Consider the following 25,425-nt stretch of genomic DNA (forward strand, 5'->3'; position numbering starts at 1 on the left):
ATAGTCCATTACCTCTAGTCTAACCTAAGCACCACCATCACCACAAACTTCTGAAGTAGTTACATCCTCCCAAGAAAAATGTACTAAAAGGCACAGTAATGTAGTCATACAGTCCAAAAGACACCTCCAAAAGCTTGTCATCCCAGTATTTACTCTCTGCTATATCACTTTCTTACTGCATCCCATACTCAAGAGGCCAACAAATCGCCCAACCTAGCCTCTGGACGAGGCCATCAAGATCAGCATTGGAACCATGCACTAGGGTAAGGGTCATATTGGAGCCCCGTAAAGAAATTCCATTGCCAATACTGGGTAATTCCTGGTCAATCATATACCAGTAGACCTTAAAGGAACTAAAGCTCTAACCCACTTTAAAGTTTAAACCACACAAAAGGTACTTTAACTCACCCCCAAAGAAAGTTGGATGCTACACGAAATGAACCTCACTTTAGTGGGATTGGTTCCAACACCAATCTGACTGTTGATAGGTTATGCATAGACTTCCTACATATAGCCTTTGTAACATGGGCACTCCCATGTCGTACCCATGCTGGTACTTAGGTACTTCAGGTATGGATCAACTGAATTTCAGACATGATTCAACCCATTTGATCCATTTTATGATCCAGTCAATGTGTAGTAAAACTCATGATCAAAAGCATCCAAGATTATCGATATACCTTTTTACTATTACTTGTTCGTTAATTAGATATCTTTAACATGATTTAGACTTTTTGCTAGTATTAACAATGTATAACCAAATATGTGGAGTACTTTTTGAAATATAATATATTTGTGCATTTTCCATGTTTACATAGTCATACCACGGTATTATCCTTTTAGAAATTCCCATCCATGGCCTTTGTATCTGTGCCATCCCTGTATTCACACCTTTACCTACGCGACATGGCATAGAGCATACTATATTCTGTGAGGATTCACATCATAATTCTCAATATTACTTGTTGAGAACCTCTTAGTACTAGACGTCACTAACAAATGAGTGATATAGAGAATTATGAAGGCTGCATTTCATATTGTTAAACAACAACAACAACAACTACGCCTTCATCTCAAAACAATTGGGGTCGGCGATATGAACCAAAAAAGAAAATCATTCTGGGTCTTCCACATGAATCCTTCTCCTCCAATCATTTCTATCCAATGCCATGTCCTCGGTGAGGTTCAAAGCATTCATATCCTTTCCTATCACCTCCATCCATGTCTTCCTAGGCCTACCCCGACCTCTTTTAACTAATATATTTTCCCATTTCTCCATCCTTCTAACTGGAGCATCATTAGGCCTTCGCCGAATATGTCCAAACCACCGTAAACGATTCTCTCTCATCTTATTTTCAATGGGTGCAACGCCTACCTTCTTACGTATCTCCTCGTTCCGAATCTTATCTTTTATTGTATTTCCACACATCCATCTCAGCATACGCACCTCAGCTACACTCATTTTTTGAATATGATGTTTCTTGGCAGCCCAACATTTCGTACCATATAGTAAAGCGGGCCTAATAGTCGTCCTATAAAACTTTTCCTTCAACTGCAATGGCATTCTACGATCGCACAACACTCCAACCCAACATTTCATATTGTTAAACAAATTGCTATAATCTCTGGACTTAAGATCTTTGTCACACGGATATGGATGTGAGAGCAGAAAACAATGAAGACATGCTTGGTACGATATGCTAGTTTTCAAAAATTAGGGCACAGGGACACAACCGTACACACATAGATGCATGCATGTGTGTGAGTGTATGTATAAAACAACAATTATAAATCACTATAATTAGGAACATCAAAGAATGAAACTAAGTTGAAATTGAAATATAATGAAATTGATGGCAAATTTTAAAAGAAAAAGAAATCAAGTGAGTATAAAATAAGTAAATAAGATCATAAAAGAAAATAGATAAAGTTAATGGCCTTGTTCTTTGTGTGAAACCGGTTTGACCATGTCCATGGATTGATGTATCATGACCATGAAATGCTCGAGCATTGTGTCGTGTCGACACATGATACACATGCTATGCGAAGTGTCTGTGTGACATAGATTAAGCCACAGTGATATACAAGAAATATATTCTGTAATGAATATTTCAATTAACAAACTACAGCAACTCTAATAAGCATGTCTAGGAAAGTTATAAAAAGCCTTTCAATGTTAAAAGGAATTAATACTTACATATAGTCATATCATTTGAAAGAGGATGAAAAAAACATCTTTTTTGAGCCTTAAAGCTTTGATCCAACAGAAGCGCGACGGACCTTTGGAAAAACATGCACACATTGCATAAAATTAATGCCCCAAATGCACCTTTAATATAATAGTCTGAAATAAAGTGGCTGTATTGAAAAAATTCCTATGAAATATCCAGAGTTGAGTTTCACCAATATCAATTTTTGAATACCAAGAAAGTATATAAGACCACTAAACATACAAGTGATCCTCAAACAGAGAAAGATCACCACGTCAACTGATATTCTATTGGTTCACTAAATTGCTTAAGATAAATCAGCATATATATATATATAAGTTTTTGGTCATGTAACTGCAAAGAAACATGGGAACACTCCTAAGTTCTAAAACATAAAAAGACACCAGCAATGATTATGTGAGTATATTCATTAGCAAAAGCAATTTGGGGTATTTGAAACTTCCAAACAGATTCTTACAAATGTGGTGATAAGAATAGTTAAAGATGGCAGTTCGTTTGTAACTCATATTGCTCATAATATTTTCTGTTGACCACTTATTGGTGGCATATTATGTAATTTAGTGCCTACTGTATTGATGCCCTCACTCCAGTTACGAGTGGTATAGTCGTAATCTGTTTACTATCCTAATCAATGATATGGATTGCCTAATTAGGATTATCATTATAAATGAAGTAAGCTGGTGCCAGCCCATACCTCACAGGAATTTTTAGGGTCATGGGGTAGATGGTGTCATTCCCTTCATTGTTTATTTATTCCATAATTTTTTATGTTCCTCGTGTATCTCTTTTATTCCTCCTTTTATGGCATAATTTTTTCTTTGTTTACATAATGTTAAAGGTGAGGGTAAAATCTTCGTACAATCAGATCAGCAGCATATCATTCCTATAGTGAAGAAAAGAAAAAGGCCCAACTTTGATTGGGTTGATGTCACCTTTAAGTATTTTCCTTTTGTCCATCTAAACTATTTCAGAGTGATTTGTTTCTTTCCTATTGGATTATGAGTTTAGAGATGACATATCTTTCTGAAACATTTGTGCAGTTTTATGAGGTAAACAAAATTCATGTATGTTTATTTCATGGATGATCTTAGGCAGTATTTGAAGGCCAGGTCATCTCATATAGGACAAATCATATATGCTAGAAGGTAAGAACTTGTTTGTCTTTGAATTACTAGGCATATGAAAGATATGATTCTCAAAACAGTAGATTCAGTTATCCTTCTGTTTGGTCAAGAGAGGCCCCAACGACTCTATTGGTCAAAAAGACCATAGAGCCCCTAATGGCTCCTCTAATTACAAAAAACAGGAAAATAAATAAATAAAAAATAATAACTGTTTTAATAAACAGTTTTATTACAAAGGAAAATAACTAAAATACCCCTATAGGGCATTTAACTATTACAAGATTAATAACTATATATATGAATATATGTATGTATCAGTGTTGTGAAAAGCGTTGAGGCGTAGCGAGGCGCTCCACCAAAATCTGAGGCGAGGCGTAAGCCTCGAGGCGTAAAGCGTAAGCCTCAAAGTTTTTTTTTTAAAACTTAAAAAAACTATAAAAATATCTAAAATTATAAAAAAATAAAAAAATTCTTTATTGATGAAGCAACAACCAACAGGAAATAAAAAATCTCAAATAAATACTGAAAAAATATGAGATTAACATGTAAAAGTAACATTGATGCAACAACTTAATCTATGTAAGTATCTAAAAAATAAAACATGGGCATTCATTAAATTAAAAATCGTTTCACTTTCTACAGTTGCATGCTTTCTTGAATTAAAAAAAAAAGACAAAATTAAAAAAAAAAGATAAACATCGTACATCTGCGCATGAACTGCAGCATAGAATATCAGTAAGCATCCTTGTGGACAAAAAACAAACGAATTATTCTTTTCTAAAAGGAATCAAAACTGCCCTGGAACTTAACGCATAGATCACTTTCTGTCAATGTGCTTAATATAGAAATTCAAAACTGTCATTAGGCTTAATACATCTATATCCTGCTATGGAACTTAACATAAATAAATTTCTGTCAATATCCTTAATACAAAAATTCATCAAAACCGAAAACATGCAATCAATCAAATAAATCTAAGTTGAAAAATGAAATCCTATGTAATCAACATAGAACACTTTGGTTGTTGGGACCCAAGAATGCCAAATGCCAAATATAAGAATGCACAAGAACTGTTTGTTGAAGTGTGCTACTCTTGGTTCTTTCTTATACTAGGTCTTTCTGACACAGTTTAAACAAATTGAAAATTTGAAATATTATGAATTGTATTTTGCAGCTGTTGTTACTTCAGAAATAAGTCTAACACATTAGAGGAAGCTGAGAGAGCAATGCTGGAGACATATTGTGAGAGAGCAGATGTAAAAGATGGGCAGACAATTCTGGATATTGGGTGTGGCTGGGGATCTCTTTCTATATACATTGCTCAGAAATACAATAATACCCATGTCACTGGAATTTGTAATTCTGAATTGATGCAGACCTTCATTTGGTATGGTGTTACTGAATTCTGAATTGTTGGCTCTAAAGCCGCCAAAATAAGACACTCGATATCGGATGATCATACAATTCCTTGAGTATTGCGGCGTATTTTCATAAATGGGGGAAAGAAAAAAACGACAAGCCAAACGCACATCAAAAAGCTGAAATTTTTAAAAAGCTAATAAGAAAGTATCTTTGCTCCCTTCCTACTAAGTCAGAACGAACGAAGGAGCGAAATTTCCTGGAAAACCCAAAGAATGCAACTAAGAACGACCATATAAACCAAACAGAACAACGAAGTTTCCACAGAAAACTAGCTTCAATCTCCCAAGAAATCCAAAAAACACAAGAATAAACTCACCATCGCAACGACCGTGACAACCGACGATCTTGCCTGAGAGGTCGCCGGCGACGCAACGAAGAGACCATATACCGGAGCTGGTCCGACCGATCTCAGGCCATGGAAGGCCAAAATCAGAAGCTTCGAATCCATCGACAAACAAGCGCTTGAAGCTCCCATCATGGTGGCCATCACCGAAGAAACAAAGAAAGCCTTCTGCCAACCGGAGAATCGATCAATCGCTAAGGTTTCTCTCTTTCTTAAGTTTCCCCAGCACCAGAGGGTCGTCGGAGAGTTGTTGCAGGGGCGGCGTCTTCTTCAGTGGCAAGAGACGGCTTGAGTGAGATTTTATCACAGCGCTCTTGCTTTTTGCTCTTTGCAGAAACAATGAGCCTGGTCGCAAATTTGTGGGGCTTCAGTGCTTGTTTTACTGTAATTTACCAAAATATCTACCCTATTTCGGTCACAATATTTTCGTTGATGAGGGTATTATTGTATTTTTATTTTAAATGCCTCTATTTGCCCTTGGCATTCCCCGACTGATGATTTTGTCTCTTGTGTTTCCCGTTTATATCGGTTCGGAAGTATCCGTACCGAATCTTGCGTATCCACCATAAGAAACACTATACCCGACGTGTGTGCCTCAGTCCGAGGCGCGCCTCGCCTCAAGGCCTATGAGGCGCATGCCTCAAGGGTATTGTGCCTTATTCCTGCACCTCAAGGCACAAAGCCCCTCGCCTTGAGGCGAGGCGTGCTTTTTGCACCTTGAGGCGCGTTTTTAATAACACTGGTATGTATACATAGGTATATACATGAAAGTTTTCCTCTGCGCTGCACCTGCGTTGAGAAAGAGAAGAGAGAGAGAGAGAGGAAGAGAGAGAGAGCAGTTACGACTGTCACGATTTCAGTAATGAAATCGTGACCTAACTTGGGTATTTAAGTTACATTACAGTATGGGTCCGGGTCTGGTGTATCCAGACCCGATAAATGAAAAAGGTTACATGGTTATGTTACATGTTACATGGATTGGGTACATGGATCGGGTCAGATCCTATGCACCTTTTTCACCCCCCCTCAAGTTGATTATGGTTTTGAACCATGAACAACTTGCTTTTAAGCATCCAAAAGTGATCCTTGGTTAACCCTTTGGTAAATATGTCTGCAGCCTGTCTTTCAGTGTTGACAAACTCAGGCTCAATCTCTTTTTCTTCAACCTTCTGTCTCATAAAGTGTTGGTTGATCTCAATGTGCTTGGCACGACTGTGATGTACTGGATTGAAAGACATGTTGATGGCACTTTGATTGTCACAGAGCAAGGTAGTGTGGAAGATCTTTTCTCCTACTTCAGTTAGAAGATGTCTGATCCATGTGACTTCGGCAGTGGCAGCAGCCATGGATCTATATTCAGCCTCAATGCTTGATCTAGCGATAGCTTTTTGTTTTCTACTGCTCCAAGAGACTAAATTTCTTCCAATGAAGGCACAATACCCTGATGTAGATCTTCGTTCGTCAAGATCTCCTGCACAGTCTACATCACAATATACAGTAATTTGGTGCTCGTCTTGGCCATATGACTGTGGTAAATATATCAATCCATCTCCAATAGTCCCTTTCAGATATCGAAGGATCCTCTTGATTGCTTCCATATGTCGAGTACGTGGCGCATGCATAAATTGAGACACTTGATTGACTGAATAAACAATATCAGGTCTAGTGAATGTGAGGTATTGTAACATTCCTATTATGCTACGATACCTGGTGGGGTCATCACACAGATCTCCATCATGAGCGCTAAGTTTTTTATGAAGTACACTCGGAGTTCCCAGAGGTTTGCAGTCTTTCATGCCTGCCTTGCTGAGAACATCTACGGTGTACTTGTGTTAAGTGAGTGTCAAGCCATGAGCCTGGTTATCAACTTCTACACCAACAAAATAGCGTAGAATTCCAAGATCTTTTATTTTGAACCTTTGACCTAATAAGTCTTTTATTTCTTGGATGTGGTCCGCAGAGTTTCCTGTGATGATAATATCATCGACATAAATTAATAATAGAGTGGTCACAGGCGGGCTTTTAAAAATAAATAATGAGTGGTCTAGCATGGAACGTGAAAATCCATGTTTCTGAATCTCCAGCGAGAAGCTATCAAACCAAGAGCGAGATGCTTGCTTCAGGCCGTAGATGGCTCTTTTTAGCTTGCATACATGGGTTTTACAATTTTGTTCTTGATATCCAGGGGGTTGTTCCATGTATACTTCTTTCTTCAAATTCCCATGTAAGAATGCATTTTTTACATCAAGCTGACTCAAATTCCATCCATGTTCAACAGCCAGGGAGATGATGATTCGAATCGTTCTCATTCTTACAACCGGACTAAAAGTCTCATCATAGTCTTGCCCTGCTTCTTGAGTGAATCCTTTTGCTACAAGCCTTGCCTTATATCGTTTAATGGTTCCATCTGGCTTGTACTTGATTTTGTAGACCCATTTGCATCCGACAACATTTTTATCAGGTGGTCTGGGAACAACTTCCCATGTTCCACATTCATGCAAGGCTTTCATTTCATCATTCATGGCTTCTACCCATCAATGAGGAACATGCTTCATTGGAGCCAACAAAAAGTTCTAAGCTCAGCCAAGGATAATAAATTTCAATTGGCATATTCGTTGTGTCAGCTCTGTGATCAAAATTTTGTTCATCAAAGACAATGTTTCTTGAGGTTATGATGTGTTTGTTGGTGGGATCATAACACCTATATCCTTTGTAGTCATCTGCATATCCCACAAATCTGCACTTTTGGGCCTTGTCTTGAAACTTGTTTCTCAGGGACTGATCGATATGTACATAGCAGACACATTCAAAAACACGCAGATCATAATAACTAGGATGAGTTCCAAAAAGGCAGTGATAAGGAGACTTATTTTTCAGAACAACCATAAGCAGTCTATTTATCACATGCACGGCAAAATGAAAAGCTTTTGTCCATAGGTTGATGGAAAGATTGTTGTCATGAAGCATACTCATGGCACTTTCAATGATATGCCTGTGTTTTCGTTCGGCAATTTCATTTTGTTGAGGGGTGTGAGGACATGACACCCTTCTTCCTATTCCGTTATTTTGAAGAAAAGAAATAAAATCACGGGATGAGAATTCCCCACCTCCATCACATTGGAAAAATTGAATGGACTTAGAAAATTGATTTTTGACAAGGGAAAGAAAATTTTGAAACAAAGAGAAGACTTCTGACTTATTTTTTATGAAATATATCCAAGTGTATCGAGAATAGTTATCAACAAATATTAGATAGTATTTGCTTCCAGATCCAGAGGCAATTGTACCGGGTCCCCATACATCAGAACAGATTATCTCAAAAGGTTTTGAAGCTCTCTTATTAATGGAATGAAAAGGCAATACATGACTCTTGCAGGAAAGACAACTGGAACATTTGTGACTTTTCTCATCCCTATTGAGACTTTCTTTTGGAATGAGATTATTAGATACAAGTTTCTCAATAAAATGACTCCCACAATGTGCTAACCGACTATGCCATAAGAATGGCTTATTATATTCAGAAATACTAAAAACATTAGCAGAAGAGGATGAACACGACTCTAATGAGGGCTTTGAATTCAGGTGGACTGGGCGAACAACATGACAAGGAGCTTCTTCAAAGACATACATATTGTCTCGTCTCTTTCCTTCAGCGAATGTTTCCCTCGTGCATAGGTCCTTGACCTGCACAAAGAAGGGAGTGAATTCAACTGAAGCATTATTATCATCAATAAGTTTGAAAACAGAGACAATATTTTTCTTAATGTCAGGAGCATGAAGAACGTCTGAAAGAGTAAGAGTGGAATATGACATTGAAATGACAGTTTTTCCAACATGAGAAACAGGATGGTGGGATCCATCTCCAGTGACAATCTTACTTTTTCCAAAATAAGGAATGGGATTAAAAATCTTATATGCATCACTCGTCACATGAGTCATTGCCCCTGAGTCGACAAACCAAGTACCTTCATCACTTTGCTTCAATTTCAACTCTGACAAGGCAGATATTAGCAGATCTTTAATCTCTCCACTATTTGATAACTTCCTTTTGTTTTCTGTCTGTGGACCCTTTCCTTTATTCTCTGGATTATGCCAACAATTCGCCTTGATATGCCCCTTTTTGTTACAAAGGAAGCAAGTAGGAATGGTTCTTGATCCCTGCGCATGAGCTGACGTATTTGGAGTGGGAAGCAGACCACGCCCTCCGTGTCCACTGCGCCCTTGTCCTCCTCATCCTCGTCCTCTACCATAAGTCACTCCTATGGCAAAAACTTCTTGGGAATTTGTGTGAATGTGAGATTCCTCAGAGAACCCTTTCAGAGTCATCTCATACTGAATCAATTTTGCTCGCAACTCATCAAAGGTAGGAAGGGCAGGGAGACACGATAGTGAAGTGACGATCATATTGTAGTCGGATCCCAATCCACTCAGAGTCTGTTGCACCATATCACTGTCACTCACCGCGCATCCTATAACTGCAAGTTGGTCTGTGATAGTCTTCATCTTGTTTAGATATTCCATGATGGTCATGGAATCTTTTCTCAGCATTTGAAATTCCCTCTTAAGAAAAACCATTCCTGCCTGCGAAACTTGTGAATATGTTTGAACCAATTTTTCCCAAAGTTGCAAAGCATTACAATTGTCGGGAATTGCAACAAGGACCTCTTGGGACAAGGTGGAAGTGATATATGCAACCACCGACTGATCTTTTCTTTCCCAGTTGAGGTACTCTACATTCTTGACATACACAATTGAACTTACTCCTTTGTCATCTTTTTCTTCTCTCATAACAAATTCGAGTGGAGCGAGAGTGGTTCCATCAAGGTGACCTAAGAGACCTTGACTCCTTATAAAAGGAATGATTTGTCTCTTCCAAATCAAGAAGTTTGAGGTAGTTAACTTTTCATAAACGAGTTGAGTGAGAAAACTTGAAGAAAGATTGGATGAAGAGGAATGAAGATCCATGAAGAAGAGTTTTAACAAGAAAAAGGAACCCCTTTTTGTGTTACCAGAGTACCCACAGAGTGCTCAGTCTGCAGCCAGAAAGATTTGCTGACCTTTTTTTTTACGACGATTGAGAAACTCGAAAATTGGCGACCAGAGGCTGTCAAAAGAAATGCAGACTGTATTCCAAGACTGAGGGTTTTTTTTGTAAGGTCGGATATTTAAGCAATGAAAAGAAATTCAGACTGTAATTTTAACGTGGAAGCAATGAGGAACGGAAGAAAAAGAAGAGAAACAAAATCCAGACTGTATTTTCAATGTGGATCCCACTCGTAACAGTCAAAAGGAATATAATACGAGAAAGGGGTTCTGAGAGTCGACTTAAAAGAACTTGTCACACAGCAGGCTGGACATCAAAGGGGTTTAGAATCCCAGATTTGATGTCGCAGGTCTGCCCCGAAAGCACGAACAGACTTGGATATCCAGCCCAGTAGAAGAAGGGATATCGTGAACCAGAATAAGGGATATCGTGAACCAGGTTTCACGTGATCCCCTTACGTGAACAGCTTAGGGATTCACGTGAGGCGTGAATCCACTAAACAGGAAAAGAAAAGACTGAAGGGAAAACAAAAAAAGAGAAAACGAGAGATGGAAATTAGGGATGGAGGTAGAGAAAAAAAATCTGAAGAAAAGAAGATGGGAGATGAACGAAACCTCAAACCTTTGATTTGTCGCACCTTTGGAATCCCCTTCGAGCCCTAGATGGATGTAATGCTCTGATACCATGAAAGTTTTCCTCTGCGTTGCACCTGCGTTGAGAAAGAGAAGAGAGAGAGAGAGAGGGAGAGAGAGAGAGCAGTTACGACTGTCACGATTTCAGTAATGAAATCGTGACCTAACTTGGGTATTTAAGTTACATTACAATATGGGTCCGGGTCTGGTGTATCCAGACCCAATAAATGAAAAAGGTTACATGGTTACGTTACATGTTACATGGATTGGGTACATGGATCGGGTCAGATCCTATGCACCTTTTTCAATACATACATGTATACACATTTTAACACTCTCCCTCAAACTTAAAGTGAAATAATCGAAAGTTTATTAAAAATAAAAATAAAACGAGGTGCAAAAAGAGCTTTGGTGAAGAAATCCACAAGCTAGTATTCTGATGTGACATACGGCAAGGTAATAGTTCCTTTCAAATATTCATCTATGACATAATGAGAATCCATCTCAATGTGTTTGGTACGCTCATGGAAGGTATGATTGCTTGCAATATAGATTGCACTTTTGTTATCACAACACAGCTTCAAAGGAGAAGAGATGATTATGCCCATATCTTTGAAAAGACTTCGCAACCATACAAGTTTTATGCTTGTTGTAACCATTGCCCGATATTCAACTTTGGTTGAGGACAAGAATACATTTTGTTGCGTCGTGCATCCCCACGAAATTAAAAAATCTCCTAAAAACACACAAAAAACTGTAGTTGAGATTCTATCATTGAGACTTTCTCTCAAATCAATATCAGTATAAGCAAATAAATACAAAGAGAAAGAACAAGATAACAAAAGCCCTTTAGTGATGGTATTCTTGATGTATCTGATAATTCTTAACACAACACTCATGTGCACAGTGGTCGGAGCATGCTGAAACTAACTAATAGAATGAATTGCACGAGCTATATCTGATTTGGTGATAGATAAGTAAGTGAGTGTCACAATCAACTGACGATAGGGTGTAAGATCTTCAAAGAGAGTCTCATCTTGAAGCTTTAACTTAGTATTGATCACTTCTGGGGTTTTTACTTTCTTATCATCTGAAATTCCGAACTTGGCGCAAACGTCAACAACAAGTTTCATTTGAAACAAAATGTACCCTCTGAGAGAGTATGCAACTTCAATGCCTAGAAATTATCTCAAATAACCTAAACCAGACATATCAAAATTTTCTTTGAAAATATTTTTAATATCACTAACTCTTTGTTGGTCACTCGCAGTGATTATCATATCATCTAAGTAAAGTAGAAGTAATGACTACTTTGGTACATATACTTTTAATAAAATGAGCAGTGTCAGTATAATAGGAATGAAAACCCACAGAAGATATGACACTACTAAATCTATCATTCCAGGCCTTTGGGCCTTGTTTAAGGCCTTTTTCAGTTTAAGAATTTTACCATTTTCAATACTAACCCCCGATGGAGGGTTCATATAAACCTCCTCACTTAATTCCTCGTTAAGAAAAACATTTTTAACATCTAGTTGATATGTGTTAAAATATATGTAATATATATATATATATGTAAAATACTTGATAGGGGTAATTTTGTCATTTCACATAGTTGTTGGTGAACCCGACGTAAAATATTTATTTAATATCTTTTTTGTTTTCTTATTTTTATTTTTATTTTTCTTAAAACAATTTTTTGTTTGACATTGGGGGGTCCCACGTAGGATCGTTGGGGGCTCCCAACGACTCTATGGGGAGCCCCCAATGGCCCTCCCTTTGTCTTTTAGCCTCTCCTTTTTTGCCTACTTTTTGTGTATAAATAGGGGTCTCTCCCCTTGTATTTGTTAAGGCTTTTAGAGCTCTTCTCTAATAAAGTTCATATTCTTTTATGTGTGTTGCCTTTAAGGATTGTTGTATTGTCCCATAGTGGACTTCTCTCTTGTTCTTTCTCTCTTGTTCTCTCTCTCTTGTCCATTGTAGGACATTGTGAATGCTTTAAGCATTTGTTATATTTTCGCATACTTCATTACAATAGGGGTCATTTTTTTATTGAAGCAACTACTACGAGGGTCCTAACACTGGTCATTCTAGCTACTGGGGCAAAAGTTTTCTCATAGTCAATTTCATATTCTTGAGAATATCCTTTAACAACTAACCAGACTTTATATCTTTCTAAAGTCTCATCACTCTTGGTTTTAATCTTAAAAACCCATTTATATCCTATAACTTTCTTCCCTAAGGGTAATGAAGTTACTTCCCAAGTATTAACCCTTTTAAGAGCATATAATTCTACATTCATTACTTCAACCTAATGTGAAATATTTTTAGCATCGTTATAGAGTGATGGTTCATAGTAGGAATGTAAGGCTATTAAGCATGCTCTATAATTTGGTATCAAAGTATTATATGATACAAACCTACTGGGTGGAATAGAGACATGATTGGATCTTCCAAGTGGGGTTTCTTCTCTAAGGCACTTGGAGGGTTCTCATGCTCACATCGAGTATACACTTGTATTGGTTTATCCATAATATTATCATTACTTGATTCAACATTTTCAACATTAGAATGCCCATCATTATCACTCAAAAAATTATCAATCAAAGAAACATCACAAGAAGTTAATTCTTCTTGTGACAAGAAATCAAATTGGACGTTATAATCTACTTCCTCTTTTTCCTTAGTTATCTCAAATCCATTTTCATTTTCTAAAAAAGTCACATCCTTAAAAACATATAGTTTGTTATTCTTGAAGTCAAAGCATTTAAAACTTTTTTATTTTCTCTGTAACCCATGAAGACACATTCAATGGCTTTTGGAGATAATTTGTCTCTATTGTGCAAAAAGACAACATTTGCAACCAAAAATTCTCAAACGTTTATAATCGGGAGTTCTTTCAAATAGTTTTTCATATGAAAAAATATTTTGAAGGGATGATGAGGGCATTCTATTTATCAAGTAGGTTGATGTTAGAACGGCCTTAGCCCAAAAACTCGTTGAAACATTTTTAGAGATAAGTAAGGTCCTAGCGATTTCCATAACGTCTATGCTTTCTTTCGGCTAGTCCTTTTTGTTGAGGAATTCTTGGACAAGATTTTTCATGACAAATCCCGTTTTATTTTAAATAACTTTGAAATTCATTTGATAGGTACTCTCCACCTGAGTCGGATCTAAGGATGAAAATATTGCAATAAAATTATTTTTTAATAATCATGTGGAAGTCATTAAAACAAGAAAATACATCGAATTTGAGATTAAAGAAGTAAATTTGATATTAAGAAAGTAAATCCACAACATATCTAGTCAAATCATCAATAAATGTAACATAATATGAATAACCACCTTTTGATATCACTATGGAGGGTCCCAAAACATCAGAATGCGCTAATTCAAAAGGTCTTTTAAAAAAAATGTTTTATTTGGAAATGAAATAGCTTTTATTTTTTCAAAAATACAATCCTTGCAAATTAATTTTTTCTCATTACAAAAATTTTCCCCAAAAAGGGAAAAGATACATCTTTGAATAGTCTGGATGTCCAAGTCTCTTATGCCAAGTTTCAATGTCTTTATCTTGGACATAGTTACAAAAAGTCTTTTAAGAGAGATTTAAATATTCCATATAGTAGAGATCTCCTCTCATATGGCTACTGCTCGAAGCAACCCTTAGATGAGAAGGAGATTTCACATCCATGATCGGATATTTGAGAAACCGAAAAAATATTTAAATTTAATTTTAGAACTCTAATTTTGGGACACAAAAGTTTTGAGAAGACTTTAAGGTTCCAATACATGTTATTTGCAAGGATGTTCCAACGGCGGTGAAAACATAGAAACTTTTTGAATTAGTGCAAACATTAAATAGACTATTATCATGTGGAGTCTTATGAAAAGAAGCTCCCGAGTCAAGGATTCAAGAACACATACATGGAGGTAGGGGTGGCAAAATCTGACACGACCCGCCAACCCGCTTCTTAGGCGGGTTTGGGTTTGGCTTAAACGGGTTGATCCGCCTAACCCATTTATTAAACGGGTCGAGTTCGTGTTAGGGGTATGCCAACCCGGCTGACCCGTTTAATAAACGGGTTAGGCGGGCGGGTCAACCCGTTTACCCGAACCTGACCCGCCAACCCGTTTACCCGACCCCAAACCACCCGCTAACACGAACCCGACCCGCCAACCCGTTTACCCGACCTGACCCGTTTATTAAACGGGTTAACCGTGTTGTGTCGGGTTACCCGTTTAATAAATGGGTCGGGTTCGTGTTTGCCACATCCGACCCGTTTAATAAACGGGTCAGGTTCGTGTTGAGATATGTTGACTCGCCAACCCAACCCGATTGCCACCCCTACCTGGAGGAGAGGAAGATGTTATCGCAACCCCCAAAGTTTATGGAGATTTAAATGATTGTTGGAGTGCCTCCGATAATTGGGTAAGTGAAAAAGTGTATCATCCTCTACCTTGGCATGGTAACTTTCTCAATCCTCTACCTTAGTTTGATAATCTTGAATGGCTTTCATACGTGCATCACCTTCTAAGGCTTTCTCTTGATCTCCTTTTTTTGTAAGTTTGAGTTGTGGTTCCAGGACAATGCCCATGACATACCCCCAAAGTTTCTTCCCTTTAAAATTGTTCTCCATAGCAAATGCCCACATCATATAATTTGTGTAATTTAGCTTGAAGGAGAGATCAATTTTTTGTTCATGCTAATTCTTGAAGAGAGGGATAGTAAGAGATAGAGGAAGAGGAAATAATGTGCAAAAGCATGTTCGAAGAAGTTTTTCCTCACTTTGAATCACCACAAACACGATCACTTTGAAGATGCACTTCCTCAAAAACTCGATGGCTCTGATACCATGTAATGAAATAGCGGAAGTGATAAAAACAATGCCACTAAGGGCTTACAAGATGGCAATCACAAAAAGTGCACAAGCACAAGCCAATGCCACTAAGGGCTAAACAAGATCACAATCACAATGTGCACAAGCACAAGTCCACTAAGGGGCAACACAAATAGCCAACAAAGGGCAAACACAAGAGTAAACAAATATAGGATCTTTATTGAGAAAGTGCTTATGTAAAAGCCTTAAAGAATAGGGAGGATCATGCCCCTATTTATACATAAGGAAAGAGTAGAAGAGAGAGGCCATTGGGGGCTCCCAATAGAGTCGTTGGGAGCCCCCAAGACTCTATGGTCAAAAAGACCATAGAGCCCCTAATGGCTCCTCTAATTACAAAAGAACAGAAAAAGAAATAAAAAGAAAATAATAATTGTTGTAATAAACAGTTTTATTACAAAGAAAAATAACTAAAATGCCCCTATAGGGCATTTAACTATTACAAGATTAATAACTATATATATGAATATGTATGTATACATAGGTATATACATACATGTATACACATATTTTAACAGACAGGACACCAGGATACACATGATAAGCGGAGTGACTGCACACACACACACACACACACACACACACACACATGTATGTGTGTGTGCAATGTAGTCAAAAGCACCAACTAGGCACCGATTAGTTCGCCTAGTCAGCCTAGGCATAAGTAAAATGCCTAGGCTTTACAATTTATAGGTGAGTACCTTAAAAGGTACCACTGTTGCCGACCAAGGTGCCTAGTCTGCAACTAAGCTTCCCTCACCTAGAAGTAAGTGCAGTTTAGTCATTTCAATTACTAATATGTGTATTACGTCATGTTTTTGTATATATGTGTGTGTGTGTGATTTGTTCTGTGAAATGATGAAAACATGCTTCGTTAATTATGTATACTGATTATGTTTTATGTATATGTATTTGTGTTACTTTGCTTTTAGGATTTTTCCAAGAAACATTGAAAGCATGCACAGTTAATTGTAATTGATTATGTTTTTTATATATGTGTGTTACTTTGTTTCTGATGAATTTTTCTATAAAAGCCTGAAAGCATGTTTAGTATTACTGATTATATAATATGCTATTTATACATGTGTGTTACTGTGCTTCTGTTAAAGGCTGGAAGTATGATTTTTTTGTATAAATAAATAAATACATATATGCATCTTGATTATGCTATGAATATGATAATATATGTGTGTATGTGTGTTAAAATCAATTTTTCTGTGAAAGGCTGAAGCATATTTTGTTGATCATACTGAATATGTTATGAATAATTGACTATATGCATGTGTGTGTATATATATATATGTATATATATATGTATATATGTATATATGTATATATATATATATGTATATATGTATATATATATATGTATATATATATGTATATATATATGCATTCTGGTTATGTATATTTTGTGAAAGCATGTATAGTTTTGTACTTGTGTGATGAACACATTTTATTACTAAAAGAATTATATTTTTATGTATATTTTGTATACTTTTTTATATTTTAATTGGGGTACCGACTAGTCTCGCCTAGTCCTCAACTAGTCTTTTTAGGGATCTACCGACTAGGCATGGCACAACGCTTTTGACTACATAGTGTGTGTGTGTGTGTGTGTGTGTGTGTGTGTGTGTGTGTGTGTGTGTGTGATAATTTTTTACTTGTAACATTCACACAAGGTTGGCCTTACAACTCCTATTTCCCATTCCTTCCTATTTAAAGCTAAAATGTGAGATAATCCAGTCTTCATATCCAGGGAGATCCAATATTCTCCACTATTCAAGGAGTTAGGACAAATAAAACTAGGTAAGAGTATGATAAAAGTATAATTTACTTACCGTGCAGATTCATTTACTAATGCAAATGGAGTAACACATCCCAGTGGTACCTGCCAAAACCAAAATACAGCAAAAAAAAGGTGAGAAAATGTGAGTGCATAGTATCAGAAATGTGTAGAAAGTTCCTCAGTACGGTTGCTGAATAAAGAGGTCTAGAAGAAGTTATAAACTGACTAACACAACTGCTTACGCAATATAAGGCTACAAAACAATCAAACAGTTCAAACTCCTAATTGAATGTCCACAGCTATGTCACCTGGGTATGGGTGCGGGTATGGGTACAGGTACGGGTACAGAGGGTACGACACGGCAATTCCAAAAAAATGTGGGTACGGGGACACGGCTAAATATATACTGAAAATATATATTATATATCTAAAATATATATTATATATTGAAAATATAATATAATATAGGACACGGCAAATGCTGTGTCCAGGTACCAGTACCCGTGTCACCCTAAGTGCCGTGTCACGGTAACATAGGTCCACAGAAGGTGGGACTGCTGATTAGCCATTAGTGGGCCTTGTCTTAAGATCCACACAGAGTATCAACTCTTCTACTAGCATCCATTAATCGGACAGAAAACCAAAACTGGGACATACCTGTTTTAAAATATCAAATACATTTTAACTGGAGTAGATAATCCCCAAGCTAAGAAAAGTACAACAAGATGTCCCAGTCCTACATGCTGAAAGGTGCACTAACTTCTTTTCTATATGCATGCATTAAGCTTGAATGACCATCAACAGTGATCATGGCATTCACATAAAGCATCAGAATAGTACAGCGACATGGAATAGAAAACACAAAGTAGTGTCATAATGCATCAGCTAGAAGTCTAGAACACAAGGGATGTCACCCTGCAGTAAAAAGGGTGGAGCGGTAAAAGCAAGACTTTAGAAAGTAACATCACCAATATAATCACAATATCATCTAAACATACAAGTGCCCAACCAAGAGGGTTGCATTCAGATCAGGTGGCTCAGAAAAATTACTCTCTTGGTATACCTCATCATAGACGTACTACTGTCTACTAATACCAGAAAAGAACACACCTGGAGTACTTCTTGCAGAGCTTCTTCAGGAGCCATCCGTAGACCTCCTTTTCCCAAGCCAAGCCGCTGAGATAAAACTGTCAACATTAAAGTCACAACTTTCACATGAGTAATGAAAACTCAACCAAATAAACAACTAGTGTTAGAAGAAAACTACAATAAAGTGTGGACATCACTAGGCATCAATATGTAGTATTTCAAGTAAAACAGATAAACGGAATCGGTCACCTTTCAAATCAACATTAGTGGTTTCCAAAGCAGACACAATGTACAGCCTGTGTTTCTTATCCTGCAAAACACAAAGAGGGGAGTGATTCGGCAGATTTGGATTCCTATATATCCGCTCAACTTTGAATCATTCATGAAAGCTCCTATAAAAAAATGGTACAAAAATATCAAGGTTTTCCATGGATTGAAAATACTGACCTTCAAAAACAAGTTTTTGCTTAATCCACCGTCCAAATGCCCAACATACTTGGCCTGATAAATGATCAATACTACTTTGTTTTGTAAAAGTGAAGGAACAAAATAGATGATAGATTGGTATAGATGGATTTCTTTTTATCATGTTAGGCAAAAGAAATAAAACTAGCCTTCCATGTAGTTACCTGAGCTTCAACCGTCAGAACTATGGGATGAGTGTAAATGAAGAAATCGAGTTGAAGTTCCTAGATGTTAAAAGTAGTATCCATTAGCTTATAAAATTGCAACAGGAAGGAATATAGAGAAGATGGAGCCTCAACGTAACAAAAATTAAAAGCTGTCATGAAAACATCACATTTTTTATATATAAAAGAATAACGCACAATCTTTCCCTAAATAGACAGGTCTATAGTCCATTTCATGATAACATTCATGCCAACATGTCATGAAACACATTGAAACTTTTCAACCATCCAGAGATGCTGATCATCATGAAAAGGAAATTAGGCCTCTTCAGAAGTTCTCCGTATAAGCACCAACATGGATAAATTTCAGATGTATAATGATTTAAACTGAGAAATAAGTGTAGAGAACAGATAGCATGAGTAGGGAACGATGAGATTGTCAGAACGAGTATGTATTATATGGATGTCATTGACATGAGAGGTGTATAGCATATTATCTGAGAATGTTAAGTCTTAACTACGATGTCCATGGACATTTGTAAGCAAATTCAAAGATAAGTTCGTCCTTGGACCACAAATCCATTAAAACTTTTCATATAAACTTTCAGACACGAATTATATCCAAATAACAACATTACTTGATCCTTCATGGCCTTGAGTGGCGCGCGCTTGAGAAACAACTCCGTTACATAGAACGACTTTCAAGACAAATCACACGTTGCACATAAACTCAAGCAACACTTTAAAGTTTTTAATGAAAATAGCAAAAAGAAGAAACGGAAGGAGGAATCAATGTTGAACCCTAACCAAAAACGGAGAACAAGAATGAACAAAGACAGAGAGAGAGAGAGAGAGAGGAAAAATAAACAGAGGAAAGATGAAACTGGCAACAATGGAAGGGGGAGAACCTTCAAACGCTCCAATAGTTGGTCCCTCGAATAGCCCATGATGCGATAATATCGTTCGCCAGCCACCCACGCTCTCCCCTGTGCCCCACCAGAACGTTCGCCTTGATCTATCCTTGACAAGTCCCAAAAACAAAAACAAACCTCGAATTCCTTCCTACCCCTGACAGTTGCCAATTCCGGAGACCGTGAAACTGAGAGTTCCTGAAACCCTAACGAAAGGTTCTGAAAAACGGCTTGACTTTACTGGTCGCCAATGCGACCAGGGAGACGAGCCAAAGTGTGAAACGGCAGATGCGATACGGACGAGCGGTTTTCTTTCTTTTCCTTAATTTGTGAGATGAGGACCATGTCGGTGGGCGTAGGCGTTCGTATCTTAGGAAGTGGTGTCAACGGGTCGGGCTTACCCGTACCCGGATCGGGATCCGACCCGAACCAGACCCTATAGGCTCAGGGTATGGTGATTAATAAGAAGACCTGATACATGGACCCGGCTATAGTTTGTAAAATTTTATACCTGACCCGAGTTTTGATTAAGACCTGCAATTTTGATTTTATCAAGTATGGCCTTGGGATCTGTAGTTTTTATCGGGTTTCCGGTATGGTTTCTCTTATAGTAAATTCGATTTAAACTCGATATCGTATCCGAAAATCGGAGCCCGGTCTTGTTCCATTTGAGTCCGAACCAAACCCGTCCCGCTGACTAGGGGTGGCAATCGGGTCGGGTTGGTGGGTCAGCATACCTCAACCCGAACCTGACCCGTTTATTAAATGGGTTGGCTGTGGCAAACACGAACCCGACCTGCTTATTAAACGGGTAACCCGACACGACCTGTCAACCCGCTTAATAAACTGGTTGGGTCGGGTAAACGGGTTGTCAGGATGGCGGGTCGGGTTGGTGGGTTGACCCACCCGCCTAACCCGTTTATTAAATGGGTCAGCGGGGTTGGCGGGTTGGCATACCCCTAACATGAACCCGACCCGTTTAATAAACGGGTTAGGCGGGTCGACCTGTTTATTAAACGGGTTCGTTTTTGCCCAACCCGAACCCGCCTAAGAGGCGGGTTGGTGGGTCGTGTCAGGTTTTGCCACCCCTACCGCTGACACCCCTAATCGTAAGGTGTCTGCATTGCTCACCTCATCTTATTCAACAGTAGATAAGTCCTAATGAAACATAACGCTTGCTACGGTACCAGCACGACTTTGGATTGTGCCTACACTTGGGAGAGATGGTGAGTGATTCCCCCCAAGCATCCCCCGTCCCCTTCCGGAGGGCGACGAAAGACATGACGCTTCCCACAATCCGGGATTGACAATTGCCTTCTGGTCGATTCGTTCTTGGGTCAACGTCATTGAAGGATCAATGACCGGTGGTTCTTCTCCAAAAGCAGCCATGGTTCAGCATGGAGAGCATATGTGTTTGGAGATCTCTTATGAGATACAAGACAAAATGTTGTTGCCATTTAAGTGAACATTGTTGGCTGGGTTTTCCCCGAAAACATATTGAATACTGATACGCGTTTCAGGAAACTTAGAGCCCTATGGAAATTTGCATCTCCAATAAAATTCTCTTCGCTCAGCCATGGGTTGTTCTTAATTAGATTGAATAATACAGAGAAGATGGCGCGGATACTGCATGGAGGTCTATGGAAGGCGGCGTGACGCACCTTGGTAGCGCACCAATGGCTCCCTAGCATGGACTTAAAGCTTCAAGCATCGAACCGAGTCCCATTATGCATCCAGCTTTCGGGATTGTCGGCAGAATGTTGGACCAGGGATGTGTTTGAGGGGATTGCTTCGTTCCTACAGGGCAGCCTTCTTGATGTCGACAATCAAACAAAGGCTATGGAATGTTGCGCATTCACCCGCATTTGTGTTTCGGTATCGTTGAACTTTGTACCTAAAGCACAATTATAAATCGCGACCTAAGGGTATGTTTGATGTGCTGTTCCCAGCGTGATTCGGACCAAAATCTTGCTAGAAACAGCGATTTTCAACAAACGGCGTGCATCCGCCGCATCCATTATAGTGTGTAATTTTCGATCCATCTCCACCCTGTTACAAAATGAACAGGAACAGAGGGGTCGAAAAAAAAATATCAACGGGCGCACCGCGCCCATCTATGCGTCTCTCTCTGGTCGATCTGCTTCCCCATTCTCTCTTCGGTGAGCAAACCCATCGGCACCACTGTCTCTGTTTCCTCTCTGAGCAACTGGTGACCCGGTTGAACCCTCCATTGCCTAGCTTCACGGGAGGCCAAAATTCGCCTGTGCCTTCCTCCTCTCTCTCGTGTGCTTGCTTTCACAGACGCACCCCACCGAGCTCCCATAACGAGTTCATGATTTGAGGGGAACGTTCATTGAGATTTGGTAGGTCTACGTTGATCGCAAGGCTAGATCTTGGACTGGTTTGAGATGATTTAGGTTCTTGGACTCTCTAGGGAGAAGATTGCTCGTTTTCTGGATTGAATGCTCTCTATGATGCCGTTAATGGAGGTGGGGACGTTTGGATCAATGAATCACCAAATAGCCAGAGGATGAAACACCATATGCAACCTCAACTGAAAGAAATGAACAGTGTTATCCATCTAAGCCCGTCTTTTATTTATAAAAAAGATGCTGAACAATGCTTCTATGCTTTTGTTCTCCAACATTCATGAAACATGATGCTACATTCATTTGAGAACAAAATGATTTTTTCAATGTATGTTCAACTGTGTAGAACTATGTGCAGTTTTCTTTTTTTTAATTATTAAGCTGGGGTTTGTTTGGTTTTGTCCATTTCAAGGAATAATATATGAAAAATGTTCCAGACTTCTCAATCACAGAAGCTTGCCTTTCCGAATGAAAAAACCATCAATATTTTTGCAGTGAAATACCAATGGATGCAAAGCTTCAAAAGACTAAGAAAAGTGAGTTAACAGTTGATGATGATAAAGTCTATCAATGTTTTGTCCATTTCAGCCTTATCTTGCAAATTGCATTTTGTGGCATGCATAGATGTTATCAGTTGATGAGTTAACTTTAGTTTTGCCAATGTTACAGAACATTAAGCATTTGGTGGTTATTCTTTTGCAGGAATATTCCTCTTTCATCTGTTCTTGAAGCTTTTGTGATTTTAAAAAAGAACCCTGAGTATGTTGAGCAATAACATGAATGGATTGTCATCTAGAACCTGTTTGCAATATCAGCAGCATATCTCCTCAAAGACCTCCCTTCGATAGAGCAGCATAGTGCTTGCTGACATGTCTAAGATATGCATTCATATGCAATGATAGTCACCTATTTCAGGGAAAGGTTAACCCCTTTTGCGCAACCTATGAATGTGTTTTGATGTGGTGTTTGATCCTCTCACGGAAGTCCTGATTGATTACTCACACAATGTAAAATATTTTGCTTGAAGTTTTTTATTTCAACCATAAGATGATCTCAAAATCCTTATATTTTAATAGTTGTAACATTTGTTTCTCTCATTTGGTTTGCATTTGGTGTAAAACATTTACAACCCCCTGTAACTTTTTTGTTTAAAAAAGTTGTTGGTATATCTTTCATACTGTTTTGTATCTAGTTGAATTTTTGCAGATGAATAAAGGCCATAATAATCTTTTGTCTTCATATATAGAGTTTAGTAGAACAATGAAGGTCATGTTAGCTATTGTATGTGTTAATTTGTTTAAATCATTTCATGATCTTTTGTATATATGCATTCAACTAATAATAGAGACTATGTTTCAACATGCAAACAATGTGTCACTTGCATAGGAAAATGTTAAACAAATCAATGTGCTGATCTCAAGTAATTATGAAAACTATGTCCCGCCATGAAGAAGCATAAGTAACACTTATTTATTGAAATACTGAAAAGCAAAGTAAACTATGTCTTCTTTAACTTTGATAAACTTTTATTTTAGACTCTTAAAGCAATTCTTGGTTATCATCAGATCTAAAACTCAACTTGTTTTAGATCGGATGATAGTACATTATAGCAACCCATTCTCCAAAGAAGAAAAAGAGAGAGAGAGAGAAAGAGCATAGCATATATTGGGGGCAAAAATCCTATTTGAGATCGATATTCGAGGCAAATATCTAATTTGAGATCCATATTCGAGGCAAAAATCCATATTTGGGGCAAAAATTCAATTCAAAATTCATATTCGGGGCAAAAATTCAATTTGAGATCCTTATTTGGAGCAAAAATCACATTCAAGATCCATATTTGGGGCAAAAATCTAATTTCAAATCCATATTCAGGGCAAAAATTCATGATTTTAGATATAATTTCATAATTGGATCCATATCCGGGCAAAAAACCATAATAAACTTGTTAAAACATGTAAAATGGTGGATGGATCGGGTCATACGATCCAAGGTTGTTAAATGCGATGAGGCGAAGCGAGGCGTTGCGCCTATTATGAGCGAGGTGTAACCCTCGAGGCGTTGAAGCGTAAGCTTCATGATCAAAACAAAAATTCTATATGAACAAATAGCTGCACACCTCCATTGATGAACGTAAGCGTAAACATCATCTTTGGGCGATAGGAACCAATAAAATTCTATAGTTCTCTGTGAGACGATGCCTTCGTAAAGCCGAGAAGGTTCCAAGATAAGATCTTCATTGCGCTGGAGATCAGGGATTCTCGGGCAGACAAATCCGTCTTCAATGCCTCGACCTTGCTTTGCAAATTGTCCCGGTCCAACTCAAGCCCCTTCATCTTGCTGCGGAGCTCGTTGATGTAGGAGACGACATCACCGAGAAGTGATGCCTTGTCCATCTTCGACACATTGGGGACGACGGCTCGCAGGGCATAGAACCTCTGGTTCAGCTTCTTCGCCTCTACCGCTCTGCCTCCACATGATTCAGCGGCTCCTCTCCCCCGTTGGCTGGCTTCCTGCCCCGCTTCCTTGGTCGCTTCTCGGGATCCAAACGGCAGCTCTGTGCCTCCCGCACCGACACCTCGAGGTTGGAGTGGTCCGAGTTTCCCCCTGACTTCACCCCGCACGGAAGGACGATCGCAGAGGAGAAAGATAACATTCTGTCTTCAACATTGTCATTCCTTGACAGCCCTGAGGTCGGCCACTTCTTCTTCTCATCCACTGCAGCTGTTGGCATTGCCATCTTTGGCTCTAACGAGCTGCCAAGAGTTGAGGTTCCAGCTATCGCGCACCGAAGAGGGAAGAGTAACATGATGCGTACACCTTAGAAGCGAAGCATGCCTTAGAAGCGAAGCACGCCTCGATGTGAGGTTTGCACTTCACCCATGTGAAGTGTGCGCTTCGAGACTCAAACGCCTCACTACAACGCCTCGGTACCTTGAGCTTG

General features: G+C 38.5%; 1 protein-coding gene across 3 annotated transcripts in view; it reads right to left on the reverse strand.

Annotated features, from left to right (window-relative positions):
* Positions 1-20,407, reverse strand: part of LOC149846072 (YbaK/aminoacyl-tRNA synthetase-associated domain-containing protein) — a 65,484-nt gene extending 45,077 nt beyond the window's left edge. For 2 of the 3 annotated variants that reach the window (XM_089996155.1, XM_089996153.1), the window contains exons 1-7: positions 20,110-20,407; positions 19,202-19,261; positions 19,020-19,073; positions 18,822-18,882; positions 18,594-18,670; positions 17,536-17,585; positions 2,198-2,280 (exon numbers count right to left, since the gene is read on the reverse strand). In XM_089996155.1, the coding sequence (XP_089852281.1) occupies positions 2,198-2,280; positions 17,536-17,585; positions 18,594-18,670; positions 18,822-18,882; positions 19,020-19,073; positions 19,202-19,261; positions 20,110-20,148 (424 nt within the window). In that variant the 5' untranslated portion in view covers positions 20,149-20,407. Of the gene's footprint in view, positions 1-2,197; positions 2,281-17,535; positions 17,586-18,593; positions 18,671-18,821; positions 18,883-19,019; positions 19,074-19,201; positions 19,262-19,839; positions 20,013-20,109 lie in introns of those variants that run through there. The other variant, XM_089996154.1, reaches the window with a different exon arrangement.
* Positions 20,408-25,425: the final 5,018 nt, after the last annotated feature.

This window comes from Nuphar pumila, chromosome 2 (assembly GCF_984573655.1).
Source record: "Nuphar pumila chromosome 2, dmNupPumi1.hap1.1, whole genome shotgun sequence".
Classification (NCBI taxonomy): Eukaryota; Viridiplantae; Streptophyta; class Magnoliopsida; order Nymphaeales; family Nymphaeaceae; genus Nuphar; species Nuphar pumila.